Source organism: Pseudoliparis swirei, chromosome 9 (genome assembly GCF_029220125.1).
Source record: "Pseudoliparis swirei isolate HS2019 ecotype Mariana Trench chromosome 9, NWPU_hadal_v1, whole genome shotgun sequence".
Taxonomy (NCBI): domain Eukaryota; kingdom Metazoa; phylum Chordata; class Actinopteri; order Perciformes; family Liparidae; genus Pseudoliparis; species Pseudoliparis swirei.
In genome coordinates, this window is record NC_079396.1 from 11093295 (window position 1) to 11108920 (window position 15626).

Genomic DNA, 15626 nt, shown 5'->3' on the forward strand with positions numbered 1-15626 from the left:
CGCTTCACCGCAGCCCACCGCTCCTTAATAACTAAGGATGGGTTAAATGCAGAGAACTAATTTCCCCTTGGGGATTAATAAAAATGTATAACAAAAATAACAAAAATTGTTAAAATTTTTTATTTTTTTATTTTAAAAAACAGGCATGTCGGGGGCCACAAAATAAGCGTCCGCCACCTGTTGAGTACCTCTGCAGTAAACCAATCAAAGGTGAGAAAAACTATAGAAAGGGATGCTAAATTATGCATGTGTTTTCTCAGATTTCATTTAGACATCCATCTCATGTCGGTTTCCTCCCTGTTTTTGGTGAATACAATTAATCTCAAGGGAATAGTATAGTTGTCATATGCATATAAATAATATTTTATCATGTGAAAAAAACTGATATAAGGTGATATTTATATTGAAACAGAATAAAATTGATATAAATTATTCTGGCACTCATCAGTTTGATAGCTTTCAGCGGCCGTGGGGGGAACGAGGACAAACTGATCATGTGCTTGTCTCCCTTTGTTTACCTAAATGTCGGCAGCAGAGTTCACTTACCTTCGGATCACTGGAGGTTTGAACCGTTCCAAAACGAGCAAAATACCTGGGGACTGTGAAGCCAACATGACCAGGTGAGTGTCAGTTAGCATTTAATTTATGCAGAATAATCCGTAAAACTGCTGCCATCACACCTAATTTTGCCCAGTGGGTGCTGTGTACTTGCCCTATTTTCCCTCCTCCACGTCTCACTGAGTGTGGAAATGACAGGGCTATATGGCAGCTTCACCTCCCCCAACTACCCCCAGCCATACCCTGACAACCAGCTCAGAGTGTGGAACATCACCGTCCCGGATGGCCACAGGGTCAAACTCTACTTCAGCCACTTCAGCATGGAACCCTCAAACCAGTGTGACTATGACTACATCCAGGTAACATGCTGGAGAAACTCCAACTCCCAGGATCTGCACTGGAGTCCGTAGCTTACTAACTAAAAGGCCTCTGACCTTGTCAGGTGTTGGCTGAGGGGAATGAAACCGTGCGGTTCTGTGGCGAGGAAGAGAAGCACCATGACAGCACCCCGAGGAACACCATCATCCTCTCAGCCGGGAACCTCATGTCAGTGATCTTTAGGAGCGACTACTCTAACGAGGGACGATTCACAGGCTTCCGAGCATTTTACAAGGCGGAAGGTGACGAATATTGACATGTGTTGCCAAAAGGCAGACATTGTTTTTGGTGGCTGTAATTGCATGAAGCAGTGTCTAAGGGAGTTCAGAGCAAAATAAGAGCAGGGTTATATAATCACAGGTATACACACTAATGTTTTACATTCACACACCACCTGGTACTCGCCTCCCAGATGATTTTCATGTCATTTTCATCAATCAGTTACTTTTGGGATTTAAGAGTTCATGCCTGTTTTCATGCAAATAATACCTCAAACTTTTCTTTCAAAAAGTAAAAGTTGTTTACGTTGTTTACATTGAACCAGACTCCTCCAGGCTCCTTCTTGCTTGACTTGTAAGCGCTGTGATGACACACACTCTTGAAAGGTGCAAAGTAGAGTTGAGGCACATTTAGGATTTACAACAAAATTTCAAAGTTGAAACATACCAATCTACTGTATGGAGATTAATTCTGTAACCTCTCTGTCTCTAACAGACATCGACGAGTGTCTGTCCAAGATAGATGGGGAAAGTGTGTGTGATCATTTTTGCCACAATTACATCGGCAGATATTACTGCACGTGCAGACAAGGATACCTTCTCCATGACAACAGAAGATCCTGCACAGGTAAGAAGAGCCATGCAGGCCAACGCTCAAGAGGCCTGTCCATAGGAGCACAATGTGAATCAAGAGAGTTGTGTATCGAGGTTCAGTGTGAAGTGCTTGGCACACAGCTTTTGACTATATATTGATCTCTGTCAATACGTCTGTGGTGTTTCTCAAGCTGCAGCTCAGCTCCACATATAGTGAAGCAAATAGATTAATGCGCATTGCCTTCTGTTTGATGTATTTGGCTTCGACATACTTTAGTTTAATTCCACAGCAATGAGGTATTGGGGTGTTGAAAGTGCTTCTAAAAATGCTACGTGTGAATGCAAATACGCTTAAATGGCTGTGTTGTAAACATATAATAACACTTATTGGAAACCAAGGCTGTTTGCATTTGTATTGCGGAACAATTTTGGGATATTTCACAAAAGGCACACAGTTGATTTAGTATTAGATTGGATTTCCTTCTATCATAGCTGGCCTCTGAAAAATAGTTTCAGACTGAAAAGGCGCACTGATGCATCAAGTAGTTGATCTTTGCCAGCTGGTGTGAGGCAAGGTTAATTACTGTCGATTCCGAAGGGAAAATCAACTTCAAAGTGGCATAAAAAATGTATACCTGTGAAGCATAAATAGTGTACTGACATCAGGTAATTAATCACAATTACCATTTGGTGTGCCTTAAATTATTATTCTTTGCCAGAGGAAAATGGGGTGACAAAACAAATCATGCAATGAATAGTCAAAAATGATTACCTGTCAAAAGATTGTACTAATTATATGAATTACAGGAGCAGGAACTCAGCCTCTTTGCAATACTCATTTGTTTTTGTCCGTAACAGCGGTCTGCACACTGACACTCCAAATGTATCCCATCATTTATGATGCCAGGAAATCTCTCAATTGACAGGACATGGATTCTTCTCCATCAAAAACGTTTTCATAGCCACTACCTCATTGTTGCAGGTAGATCATTGAACAAAATCATTTAAATGAACATGTGAGAGCAGTCCTGAGGACCGAAACAAGATTTCTAAAACATGCTGTCGTGTAATTTCCATTACACAAGATGTCAGGTATCAAAATCTGTAGGTCGGAGGAAGTGCTGAGCCCAGAGGGTCACACGGTTTCTGTGGTGAGGGGCTGTTGTGTGGAATGTGATCATGTGGGGCTGGGGCTAGAAGCCCACTCAAAGCCCTCCCAACTGAGGTGGCTGGCCTATAGATTTTAACATTAACGCCTCTTTTTTTTCTCGTATATAACATGTAGCAAAATGCCATATCGTTAGATTTTCTTAATTCGGCTCCTGAAAGTCTCCAGTCGTTCTAGGCGTCTGTTTTTGACCTGTATTTTTAAGAATGAACTTTATGTTCTTATTAAGTGCCGAGTCTCTCGAAGTTCCATCTTCATCATCATTTTCTTCAACATACTCCGGTCGACGAGAAGATACGACAATGCCTCAAAATGTTCACGTGGGATTCCAATCAGTGTGTGAGTCTTCCCCACAGTGCCGTGCCACAGCCAGCTGTTGACCTCGCCATCGGGGGTCCTGACCAGTCCGGGCTACCCGAGGCCCTACCCACCCATGAGCCAGTGTGACCACACCATCCGTCTGCAGGAGGGCTCCAGAATAATTCTGCACTTCCTGGAACCCTTTGACATCGAGGGACACTCAGATGTCCCTTGTCCATATGACATGTTGAAGGTAAGTCATGTGACGAGCAATGTATTCCTCCTCATGCCTGAAGAGGCAGTTTATTACAGACTTGTCCTCCTCGGGTGACATACTATATACGGCCATGCCGTTTCCTGCATAATTTTGTCTAGACATAAATCAGTTAGGCATTTAATGAATTGTCTTATTTGATCTTCTCCTTTTACAAGATTTCAACATCTGGACAAGAGTATGGGCCCTTCTGTGGATCAGTGCCACCAGGTCGCATCGACACAGCAAGTTACCAAGTGCATGTTGCGTTTAGATCCGACCCTAGTGGGAAAAACAAGGGATGGAAAATCATGTACACCAGTATCGAGGCTGAATCCTGATGGCTTGTTGACGTGAGCATTGTTTGTGTACTAATACGCTATCTGAACATTTGACATAGTGGCTTTTTACGTAGCAATTTAACACAACCACGAGGAAGATTGGATATTATATTTGGGCACGAGGCTTGCAGAATAATTATTGTAATGCTACCTTGTTATGACATTACAAAATTATTCATTGGTTGCATTTCATTTCTAATCTAGTTTTTATCTGATTGTTTTTTTTCTTTGTCTGGTGATGCTGCCATAATCTCAGAAAAAAAGCACGATCCCCTTTTAATCACTTTTTGTATTCGGTGTTTCATTGTTTTGTTATGTGTGAATTAAAGCATAACTCAAAGGACACTTTAACTTATTATTTTACACAAGACAAAAATAAAAAGTCCATTATGTGACCATAACATAGAACCTGAAGCCATATCTTTCAGAAGAGTATTTTAATTAAACCAAGAGTGGGTATTCCTCAAAGCAGGGTAGCTTAATGCAAACTGTTCTGCTTCTTTAATGCTCTGGCAGATTAATTCTCTGCAGTATTCTGGAAGTCAGTCAGACTGGTCTAAGAAATGGTGAATGTTTGTTGTTTAACCTTCATACATTATGCAGCTTGTTCTCCGCAATCCCAGCTCTGCTCCACTATCAAAACAGTCATTACAGGGTTCTACAGCATGAAATTGCCTCTCATTTGACACCTTTGCCTTCACTCACTAATATTTCCTCCATCTGTGGCCCACAAGTGGGGCCAAAGAGCGAATGTGTGGACGTGAGAAACAAACACACCGGTGTTGATTTATATCCAGCGTTACATCCAGGGATCTTTTGTTTTTTCCTGTTTCGTGGAATAAGTCCATTTTTTTATTTTTTTTAAACCTCATTAAATTAACTTTGACTGAACTGCTCCATGCGTTGTACTTTGAAAGCCAACACAATTTAGCAAGGCAAGGTACGACCTAACACATACATCACCTTGGCATTTGCAACCCCACAAGGCCTCCGGTGGACATGTGTTCTCTGAAAGTCATCTGACCGGTGGGATGTGTGTTTCCAGCATGACGGAGCCAGAAAGTCCTCAGGGCAACTCGGTGCTTACAGAGCAAACCTGCAGTTGTTGCCTGAGCAGTCAACTGATAATCTAATCTAATCCACCAAGACAGTGTGACAAATGCTCAATAGCCCACTCACTTTCAACTGTTCAGCTAGTTGGATCCAACTCCAAAAGAATTCACGCACACCCTGAAACCCATTAACCAACTGTTAACCAGCATGCAGCCATAGGCTTAGATTATGTGTGAGGAGAGATGTAAAGGGAAGAACAATTCATATTTCTTAATCAGTATTTTTTGGAATCTAAATGTTATTCTTCCAAAAAACATCTCCTATCTTTGAGCCCAACACTTAATGTGGCTTTAAATGAAGTCTAATGAAAAATCCATCATAATAATAAAAGGACAAGAGAACTGGCACTAGCTTGAGGGCTCGTTGAATTTAGAAAATTCTTCCGACCACCATTCAACATGTTTAGAAAAGGCACCGTAAATTAATCAATGTACGCTCGTATATAAATTCCTTTTCAACATATGGCGTGCGTGTTTAAATTAAATAGAGTGTGAATGCACTGGAGAAGTGACACGTGGCAATTCTGACAGGGTTATGCAACGCCAAAGGGACTGCTCACTTTAGGTGAAACCACGTAAAGACGAAGCCAAACGGAGTAAATAGGAGACCTCGATGAATATTAAATACGAGTACAAGCCAGTGGTGTCATCTCAATCTCACGGCAACACAGGAATCGGATCCCTCTGCAAATTCATCCATCATTCGCGATCACTGCCCAACAGACCGATGATGAGACGACAGGCACGACAAAGGTTCTCTTCGACGTGACCTTTGAGTCACAGACCTGCACACATTGGACACACCATCTTACATCACACAACCACAACACTGACACATAACCCTTTATAATAGATGGCCTGAAATGAGCTCTCATCCAGAAATATTGGGTCATTGCAACTCAAAGATTAAGCTGTCATTCTTTCCCATAACGTGCTCAGTGAAGCTTCCCTGTGTGAAGCTAAGATACATCTTATCCTGTCATACCCGTTATTGTTAGAATGATAAATTAGTCCGCGCACCCCATTAAAATCAAGTTTTTACACAAATATATTTGGTTGAGTAATACATTTCTCGACCAAAGTTCCTGTCTGCACGTCAGTCTACCGCAGTGTAGTTCCTCTAGTGTCGGTCGAGTGGAGAGTTCCTGTGCTCATCATATTTGGTATTTCTAGCATTCTTTGTATTGTATGCAGAGATTTGTTCACACATCAGGTAACGATGACATTTCACAGCAAGGCGCACATGCATGACGACTGGTGGTACAACATGGATAAGGATCATGCCACATATAGGCTAGTGTAGTTTATTTACAAAAGAACATGTTGATGCTCCCTGAAGGGGGACCGGTTTATTTTCATCACAAATTAGTGGCCCTTAAAACTGACAAAGAAAACGGTAAAATCTGCCAGCTAATAACACAACGCTACTGTAAACTTCCCAAAATATCCCATATAAAAGTAATTTCTGTGAAAGCACGTACATTCTTTTCAGACATAAAGCAATACATTCAGCCCCTCCAGCAAGTTTAAAGCATATTTCTTAACTAATAATTATATTTACTCGACAATAAAATACAGTGCACAATTTCTGTCTAAAATCAGCAGTGAATAGGGTCGGGGGGGGGGGGGGGGGGGAATGTAAACAATACCACTGGGAAGTTCATTCAACCGTAGCAATATATAAAACCTTAAAGCAATAATTCCACATCTTTGGACGAGCGCTTTGATACCACGGTCATGCAGATCAACTAGAGAAGCTGCCGTCAGCAGAGCAAACAGACTGGGAACAGTGGGAAACAACGAGCCCGGCTCTGAAGGCAACAGACGCCAAGGGCCCTTCATCTCATCGTTTTAAAAATCACACAAATGATGTCCAAAACCCACCAGTCGGGGTATAATGAGCTGCAGTCTGGTCATCGAGTTGACCCGGGGCCTGGTTCTAGCTAGCCGTTTCCCAGTGTCCAGATGTTACGCTGAACTAAGCGATCTGGCATTCGGAGAGTGATGGTGTCGACCGCCTGAGCCAACTCTCCACATGAAAGCGAAACGGGCCTGTTTCCCAAAATGTGTTGCTTTTCACAGGAATGTGTTTATCTGCGATTATTTCCACAGCGTGACACTCTCCAAAATACGATACCAGATAGGAAGTTGATGCCAGTGGTTTACGCCAGCTTGTCTTTGATAAACAGAACTTGAGCACATGACTCCGCTTCCTCTGGGAGGCAAACAGCAAGTGGTTCCCGGGTTCTACAAAATTATGCAAACGGCAACATCATAAACATTCATGCATTCCAGCATTATGGATACTATTATTAACACAAGGTGAATCCCATTCCTCTGACCCTGAGGCAGGCGGTGAGAATTCTTATCAGTCTCTTCTCAGGTGAAGCCTCGGGGGGATGGCGGTTCTAGGCCCTCCTCCGCGCTCTGCTAACTGGACTGCCGGCTGCTGTCCAGCTGCGTGTTGCTCCTGATGGACTGCACGGCCTGAACCTGCTGGAGACGTCCGGTCAGCTCGGCTTCGCAGGCCTTCAGCAGCGCAGAAGTCCTCATTCGGTCCCAGCCCAGCACACGCTCCATAGCTTCCACTCCTCTGGTCACAACCAGCTGTAGAGACAGGGAAGAGGCGTCATTTCAAAACAGTGCAATGTGAACAGGCAGGACTTTATACGGACCTATCATTTTAGATTGTTGGGTTTTAGACGGACGTACAAAACCAATCCAATCAGACAGCCCTGACATAAATTGATCTCTTTGTGCATGCAAAGGCAGGTGAGCAAAATCTAACACTTTATTGCCCTTTGGATTACACAACAGAGTCACTCAAAAAAACTACACATGTGCCGTGTCGGGACTTGCAGTTTTCCATAATTGCGTTATCATTTTCTCAGCTGCTTATTAGACTCGATGGGGTATGTTATAGCGTTAACTGCAGAAGTGCTGAGGTGTGAGTGGGTTACCTGCAGATCCTCAGTGGAGAGTCTTGTCTCTGGGCTTGTTTTGCCTTTAAGGACCATCAGTGTCCGGGACATGAATCCGGATGCAGAGTCCACCTCCACTCCATCAACCTCCTCTTTTCCAGCCCCTGACACATTAAAATGGATTCTCCTTCAGGATCATTTGTTGTACAAGGGTAGTTACAACAGATCTCAACAAGAGGTGGGACTACTCAGCAGCAACAATGTTTCCACCTAGTGGCCAAAAGGCACAAGCACCACTCTTCCCCTATGAGAAGAGATTTTATAAAGCACCCAAGGGAATAGACAGAAAGATAACACGGTAAGAACAATAAACTACAATTGAGTGTTGTTTATAATTTAAATCATTATCTTGTCATGACTACATGCACAATGCAAATACAGAAACTAAAGGATGTGAACATCGATGTAGATCACGAATACAAATAGCGCCCTTAAAAATAATACATATATAAAGAATTTAAACAATTTCTTTATTCTGCTTACGGGTTGGCCAGCTATTGCCCTGAGCATTGTCTGCAAGAAGTTATTACCTTTCTGCTTGTTCGGCCCACAATTAAAGGTTAATATTGATTATTTGTTGCTGAATGTTGAACTCATAGGATAGACTTAAAGACTTTTAACGTCAAACATTAGCAAATACCCTCCAAGCAATACAATAAAGATCTAAAACAATTCGCGAAAAAAAGGGAGGGTAAACCAAGAAAGAAGTGTCCAATATTATTTAGAACCGTTTCTAAATAAAAAATAAAAAAACACCACACCATGCCATACCTTCCTTTCCGGGCGGGCTTGTGTCTTCCTGCTGTGCGTCGTCTTTCTCTGCAGCTTTGAGGTAGAGCTGGAGCAACTCCTTGGACTGCCTCTCCTCCTCTCGCCTGTCCAAAACCCTCTGCAGGGTCTCCTGCAGGTCCTCGGCCCTCTTCTTCTGGAAGCCCAGAGCGGAGGCCAGCTCGAGGCACGGGGCATCCACCAAGGTCTGGAACAGCAACAATACGCTCTCTTTGAACACTACACTATGTGGTGCCTAACAGCAACAACTAAATACTGGGAGCAAACGGGGAGGGAATCAACTTCGAAGCTAAAAGATTGTTATATTTTCCATTAGAGATTGCTCGCGTTTGCCTTTTGCTTTTTCAAAGCCCGAATAAACTTGAATGACATGTATAAGTAATTAAGATGCCCAAAAGGTAAACCGCGCCTATTTTAGCTTTAGGCTGTCGTCACTAAATGTGTTTCTTATTGTCAACCAATCCTATTAAAAAGGACCAAAACCACGAATGTGTTTGTCCTTCTCTCGGTACTTTGTGTGACTTCCCTCCACCGTCTGTGACCAAATATGTTCTCATCTTTAAAATGAGTGATATAATTTTCAAAAGCATCGATAATTCCCCCGTGCCCCGTAGAAATGTTGAGTGTCCTGCCGCACTGGCAGCTGAGAAAACGACTTCATTTCAGACCCCAATGGAGTGTATTTACGGGCAGTAACCCTTTTGTTTCCTTCGCATTGAAAATACGGAAGGTAATGTTTTGATCGCCGTGTATTTGTATGCGTGCGTGAGTGTTATTTGCATAAGTCAAAAAGTATTAAACCGAATCGCATGAAATTTGGTGGGATGATTGGTTATTATCGGGGGACCATTTGATTAGATTTTGGGATCGATCGGGTCAACGTCATGAAAAGGTCAAAATCTTCTTTTTACCAATTTATATCCAATTGGCATGCAACTAATGCCAAAATGTTCATAGTTCAATGCCCAATCTTGTTATATGCGAAGGTATGCGCTCTACCGAGTGCCCGTTCTAGTTTAAAATGTTATGGTCAATAGCTGTGCATGTAGCTGGGGAAGATAGTCCTATTAGAGTTTGTAGAAGCCATGCATCACCTTTGGAGGCTGAAAGTGCTTCATCGCCACAGGAAACCAACCCGGTTGTGGTTTTCACTTGGAGTGTTGGTAAACATTGGTGAGGACATCTCTTTGGTGCCTTTCCTTGGTTTCCAGAGGATTGCCAGTTTTGTGTTTGTTTCGCCTTTTTTGTTCTGGTGGAATATTCGCATGAACACCAACAACCAGTATCTGTCTGAAGGCCGCGGTTGAGACTACTTAGCCAGTAAGTGTTGTTCCAGGGCTCTGTGGTGGCTCTTTGAGTTCCCCATTACACGTGTTTAGTACATGTATTTGTGTGTTCTTTCGTCTTATTGGCTTGTAACTGGAAACATACTGTCGCGTGGCTTTGAGAATGAAATAAAGCTGTGCTTTGTCTGGTCGTTAACTTGCTGCGGGCATGGCATATGTGAAGATGCTTATGTTGATGGTATAATTTAGGTTGGTAGGGGAGGAACTAGATTATGGGCTGTAAGGAGGTTGTCTTCAATGCCTGCAATTTGGCAGCTTTGGTAAGTGCTACAGACATGCTGTGTTTTGTTGATATATTCGTCTGGGGATGATTTGGTTGGCTAGTTAGCTTTTCTTTTATAGAGACCTTTGGGAATGCCATTTAGGTTGGCACATGGACATTCCAGGTGCTAACCAAAGCACTATTGTTATTGCTGGCCTCTGTGCTCGTACTCCTTTCACCCAGAATAATTGTTCCTCTGGTTTTTTACCTTCAACACCTCCACAGTACACATGACAAGACATCCATGCACCGCTTTCAATGCTGATCTTCACACACTTATTTTGTGTTGATCTTTTTTTTATACATTTTATTTAAAATAAATCTCGTGCACAGACTCCCTCCATGTCACAGTGCTTGGGTTTGTTTGATGATGGCAAAAAGGAATTTGCTATATTAGCCATTCATCACACAGATAATAGATCTTAGCAAGAGCAATCTGGAGTATTTGTCCATGACGTTGGCCGACGATAAGGATGCAGAATGTTGCCAGGCTTATCCTTTTAAAAGGACACAGATTAAAAAGCTGATGGTAACCACTGAGGAAAGTGTTTTTTCCAAGTACTATTATCCTGTTTTCTTCAAAGTGCATGCTGGGATAAACACAACCGCAAACAAAGTTGTTGAACCGAAGGAAAGGTACTAGTACCTGTAAGTCTGCATCCGACATGAGGATGATGCTGGTCAGGTCCTGCTTCAGCTGCTGAGCCAGGTTCAGCCAGGGTGCTGCAGCACTGGAGGAGTCCACAGTATCAGCCTCCAGCACCAGAGAATCTCTGGCCAACCAGGCCGTGCCACCATCCACTACAGTGACAAGTAAATTACTACCTGAACATGGACCTGCCTTTCATTGTACAATGAGAAATGGACTGGAGAAAAATCTCAGTACAACTTCTTACCCCTGCGAACTGGTGACCATGTCTCTTTTTCATGCAACAACATGAACTTTGTGTTTAGAGGTAAACACAAAAAGTAGGCTTGATCGTCTACTATCGTTCCATCATTCTCCAGGACCACTGTGACGGGCTGACTCGGACTGAACCCAAAAAACTCACTTCCTGTAGGAAGAATAGAGAAATGACAGATTTGTTCAGATATTTGGTAAATATCCTTTGCTCATAAGTACCACAGAACACTTTGATACTCTTTCGCCATATATTCATAGCAACAATCCGGGCAATCAGTCCCCAAGTTGTATACGCTTATAACCACGCGATCATTCCTGCAAAGAGTTCTGTGATGGCTATCCATCCGGGCCATCACCTCGTTCATTACAGTGGTTTCTACTGGTCAATGCTGTCGAGTGGTTATGCTGCTAAGTCCCTCTGTCATCCGTACCATTCTGTGTCAATGACAAACCCATAATGTGTCTGGTGGATCCCCACTGAACCTTTACTGTCAATCCATATGTGAAGCATCCTGGTGATAGAAATTAAAGCTTTTTATGGATTCAACTTGGTGGTTTTGATAACCACCAAGTTGAAATCAACACTGTAGGATTTATGGGGAAACTAAGAGCTGTTGTGTTTTCCTGAGCATGCAATGAGCCTCATATACACATAGGGGACGGATCTTCTTCACAGAGTGCTGGCATTACATTTTTGTTTTTATTGTATTTATGTACTGGTCTGTGACCATTTTAAATGGACATATATAAATATGTAATTCAGTACTGCCTATAACACATGTGGTTCTAATGTATAACTTTGTATAAAAAGGTGAATTAAACAATTTAAGTTTTAAAGGTGTTGCGTCATCTGCAGTTTCATGACTTAATCCAGACCAAAACTCAATCTACACGTCAGAGATGTGATGGTTTGTGTGTTATAGGTTCCCTAAGAGTTCATACAGTGAGCGTTGATCCGGGCAACGCCTGCTGACGAGCATGCTCGGTATGAGCGGGGCAGGAGGAGATCTGTCCCGACCGCTCAGGTGAAGCTCCTGCAAGTTGGAACACGGTGGAAACGTTGCTCGGCTCGTGAGCGTGATTTTTAAGCCGGGAGGAAAAACCCCGAACGGCGGCGACGATAGCGGCTGACAACGGCGATAAACATCCCTGTTCATCATGACGTCTGCGTTTCACCAGCTGCCTTAATTAACGCCTTTTAAAAACACGCAGACCAAAGCAAGCCGCGCGAGACGCACGAACACAGTGTCAGATAGATCTTACATTTAGACATGTTTACGAGTTAAAGTTGTTCGAATACAACTCACCTTTCATCTTCAGATCAGCTAAGGAGGGAACTGCCAACCCGTACGATTTCTGTCGTGTGAAGTTGCACACCTTACACGGTTTCCTGACTGTCATTCTCGGCTTTATGTGGATGAACGGCTATGTTTACCTCGTTTCTCTTAACTTTACACTGGCAAGCCCCGAAACTGTAGTTCTCACCGACCAGCAGACTCAACGCGGAACCGCCGGGCAGGGTTGCCAGGTCTGTGTGACAAAACCAGCCCAATGGCCAATAAAACCAACCCAAAAACCAGCCCAATATCAGAACTCAAAATATGCCCGTGCCAAACCATATACACTGCTTTTAAAGTGTGTGTATGTGGGCGTGTCCCATGTCCATGTGTGTACGTGCTGATCTGGAGTCAGTTTGGTAGGATTTGGGTATAAATAAATTATTTCATTTAAAATATGGATTTTTATTTAAAGATATTCATGTATTTGCATGCAAAATAGGTCTACCCGAACCAGCGGACAAAAAAATTCAACCCGCGGCAACACTTCAAAAGTAGCCCAATTCCGCGGGGAAATCGCGGACCTGGCAACACTGCCGCCGGGGTCGCTTCTTTTTCGTCTTCTTCGTCTTCTACTCCTTCTTCTTCTTCTTCTTCTTGGAGCTTTACGGGCATTTTGCATTCCCATTGCATTACTGCCATCTCCTGGAGGAACTTAACCTAAACAGTCCGCATGCCAGCTTTTGTATTTATTTATTACTCCAGTCTTCTCTCTCAATTTCTGAATATTTCTCGCAACTAACAGTAGGCCTTGTACCTGGTACTTGTGTTCACAGAGACTGGGACGTGTACCACTCAGATTAGGACACTGTGTCCTACCTTACCTACCTTCTCTTGTTCTATTTCCTTTCCTATTTCTCACAATACCCACTTAGTTTGAATATAAATGTCCAGGAACCCACATGAATGTGCTGCGCCTTGTTTTATTAATGGGATGTATTGCCATTATTTGGGACAGATCCTGACAGTTACTGGAGGCACCTGACTTAAGACTTGACTCACAAGAGACTGAGTCACTACAGACTAGAATTTAGTTTGGTTAGCATTTGTTCCACCCATACCACAGCCATCAAAACAACTCAGCAGTTTACATACCGAAAACGTTTAAGTGTGTTTGCATATCACAGCTCTGTGACGAGAAACAGCAGCTGCAGAATCTGTATCATCTGTTATTGGATGTTTTGATCAAAGCTGCATTAATTCATTAAATATAAATTAAAAAAAATGTTATATATATATATATATCTCAATATTTGTTCTTTATTTTTTTCTTGACTTCATTGGAGGTCATTCTGAACAGTACCTGTGGTGCACTATATAATAGCTAGTCATATTTGACACAGCCTTTGTCTCAAATGGAGTCTTTAAATGTGTCTGTCAACTTCTCTTGGGAAATATAAAGACAGCATTGTCTTTCCACCAGACATAATGGCCACAGTAGCTTATTTCACTTTTTGTAATGTGTCACTTGGTGGCAATTATGAAGAGTAATGTTCCATTAATATTACAGCTTTTACAGGGATATATCAGTCATACTTGCCTTGATTGACATGATTGTCTTGGAGCAGTCAGACTGCGAGGCCAGACCGGATTAGCAAACAGACATTGGGGACAGCTGCTTCGGCCCCAGACTAGACTAGATGGCCTCATTTTCACTGTTTTTTCTGTAATTGAGATTCATTTAAGTAAGAAAATTATAGCACAATATCTTCTCAAACAATACGCATCTTAAGGCTCTTCCTACATTATTAATCTGGACACCATCTTGTAGAGGGGCCAACATGTTGTTTTACATTTGTATTGTAGTATGGCATATTGCACATAGCCTACTTGTTCAATAAAGCTGAATTTAGTATGTGTGTATCAACTAATGTGATATTGCACTTGCTTGTAAACACTAGGGGCTCTTGACACATTACAATTAAACTTTCACGCGACCCGTGCTGTGTTGACTGAGTGTAACAGTTTAACTTGTTTCGTGGTGAACGTGGACGGCTGACATCCTCCAGGAAAAGCAATCGAGCGCGACTCCCTCGAGCAGCCTGTCCTGAGAGCAGACGAGGGGCAGGAAGATGGCATCCTCCGACCAGCCTGGTCCTCCAACACAGGTCGACATTCACGCAACTAAAACATGTACCTCTCGTTGTCCAGATGCGACAGTGGACTTGTATAACGTGCTTTGGACGTCGTGGAGTGTCTTCACGATACGTTTATAACCGCTCTGCTAGCTAAAGTTAGCTCGCTCGCTAGGTAGCATGCTGGCTAGCTCCTGTAACGCTTCAAAAGTTGCCCCCCCGACATGCTGATTTTGACAAGTTGACACGAAAGGGCCAAGCTGACGTTCTTGCACCGCATCACAAGTTGCCAACACCCCGCGTTGCTTGCTAAACACAGGCGTCCCTTCCACCTAAACACGAAGGCATTTCTCAGGCTTACTGACCGCATTTCAGAAAAGGTCACCGTCAGTCAAACAGGTCTGCTGGACTTTACGCGGCTCTTCGCTCGCACCGTTTAAACTGACCAGAAGGGACCATTACGACAAACCCCCCGTTTTACTAAGTTTAGTACGGGAGAGCTTGTTCGACACTTTTCCTCTACGTTTACAGCCTCTTTAAGTTCAGCAAGCAGATCAGATTCTGAATGTAGAATACTTTTATCCAGAGTGAAATGCGCTTCGTTCAAAGGTCGACTTGCATGTTGATTTACCCAGAGACTGATGAAACAGGGGAGACAGTTCATTAAGTAAGGGACTGAATTCATAATTGTCATGCATGCTTACATTTACAAAAACAATTACTCAGTTTCTGAATGAATAATAAACTGTCACAGAGCACATATATTGTTATAACCCTGTTATGCAACATGTGATTGATCACTGCTATCCATGGGGCACGAAGGAAGTATACGTACTGTGGTGATTAAACATTCTGTAGCCCCAGCGTTCACAGTTTTAGTAATAGTAATACGTTATAGGACAAAATGATTAGCATTAAAATGTATTTAAAGTAAAAGTACTCATTATTCAGAGTGGCCCATTTCAGAATTGTATATCATATTAATATAAATAGGAATACAGTAATGTGTA

At 42.6% G+C, this 15626-nt stretch overlaps 3 protein-coding genes across 4 annotated transcripts in view; 2 read left to right on the plus strand and 1 right to left on the minus strand.

Annotated features, from left to right (window-relative positions):
- Positions 1-535: 535 nt before the first annotated feature.
- masp2 (MBL associated serine protease 2) lies at positions 536-4155 on the plus strand. Of its 2 annotated transcripts, none has more exons than XM_056422966.1 (6): positions 536-620; positions 695-917; positions 1001-1178; positions 1651-1782; positions 3273-3469; positions 3649-4155. In XM_056422966.1, exons 1-6 carry the CDS (start codon positions 613-615, stop codon positions 3808-3810), a joined length of 900 nt encoding a protein of 299 aa, XP_056278941.1. In that variant the 5' UTR covers positions 536-612; the 3' UTR covers positions 3811-4155. The 2 variants fall into 2 exon arrangements, with proteins under 2 accessions (XP_056278941.1, XP_056278942.1); XM_056422967.1 differs by having other exon boundaries at positions 1001-1104; positions 1724-1782.
- Positions 4156-6210: 2055 nt separating this feature from the next.
- On the minus strand, positions 6211-13097 carry dffa (DNA fragmentation factor, alpha polypeptide). Its single transcript, XM_056422965.1, has 6 exons — positions 12512-13097; positions 11197-11355; positions 10947-11101; positions 8675-8879; positions 7883-8007; positions 6211-7529 (listed from the first exon to the last, which is right to left on the minus strand). Exons 1-6 carry the CDS (start codon positions 12603-12605, stop codon positions 7353-7355), a joined length of 915 nt encoding a protein of 304 aa, XP_056278940.1. The 5' UTR covers positions 12606-13097; the 3' UTR covers positions 6211-7352.
- Positions 13098-14399: 1302 nt separating this feature from the next.
- Positions 14400-15626, plus strand: part of pex14 (peroxisomal biogenesis factor 14) — a 43405-nt gene continuing 42178 nt past the window's right edge. The window contains exon 1 of the mRNA XM_056422964.1: positions 14400-14649. Coding sequence (XP_056278939.1) covers positions 14614-14649 — 36 coding nt within the window. The 5' untranslated portion in view covers positions 14400-14613. The remainder of the gene's footprint in view (positions 14650-15626) is intronic.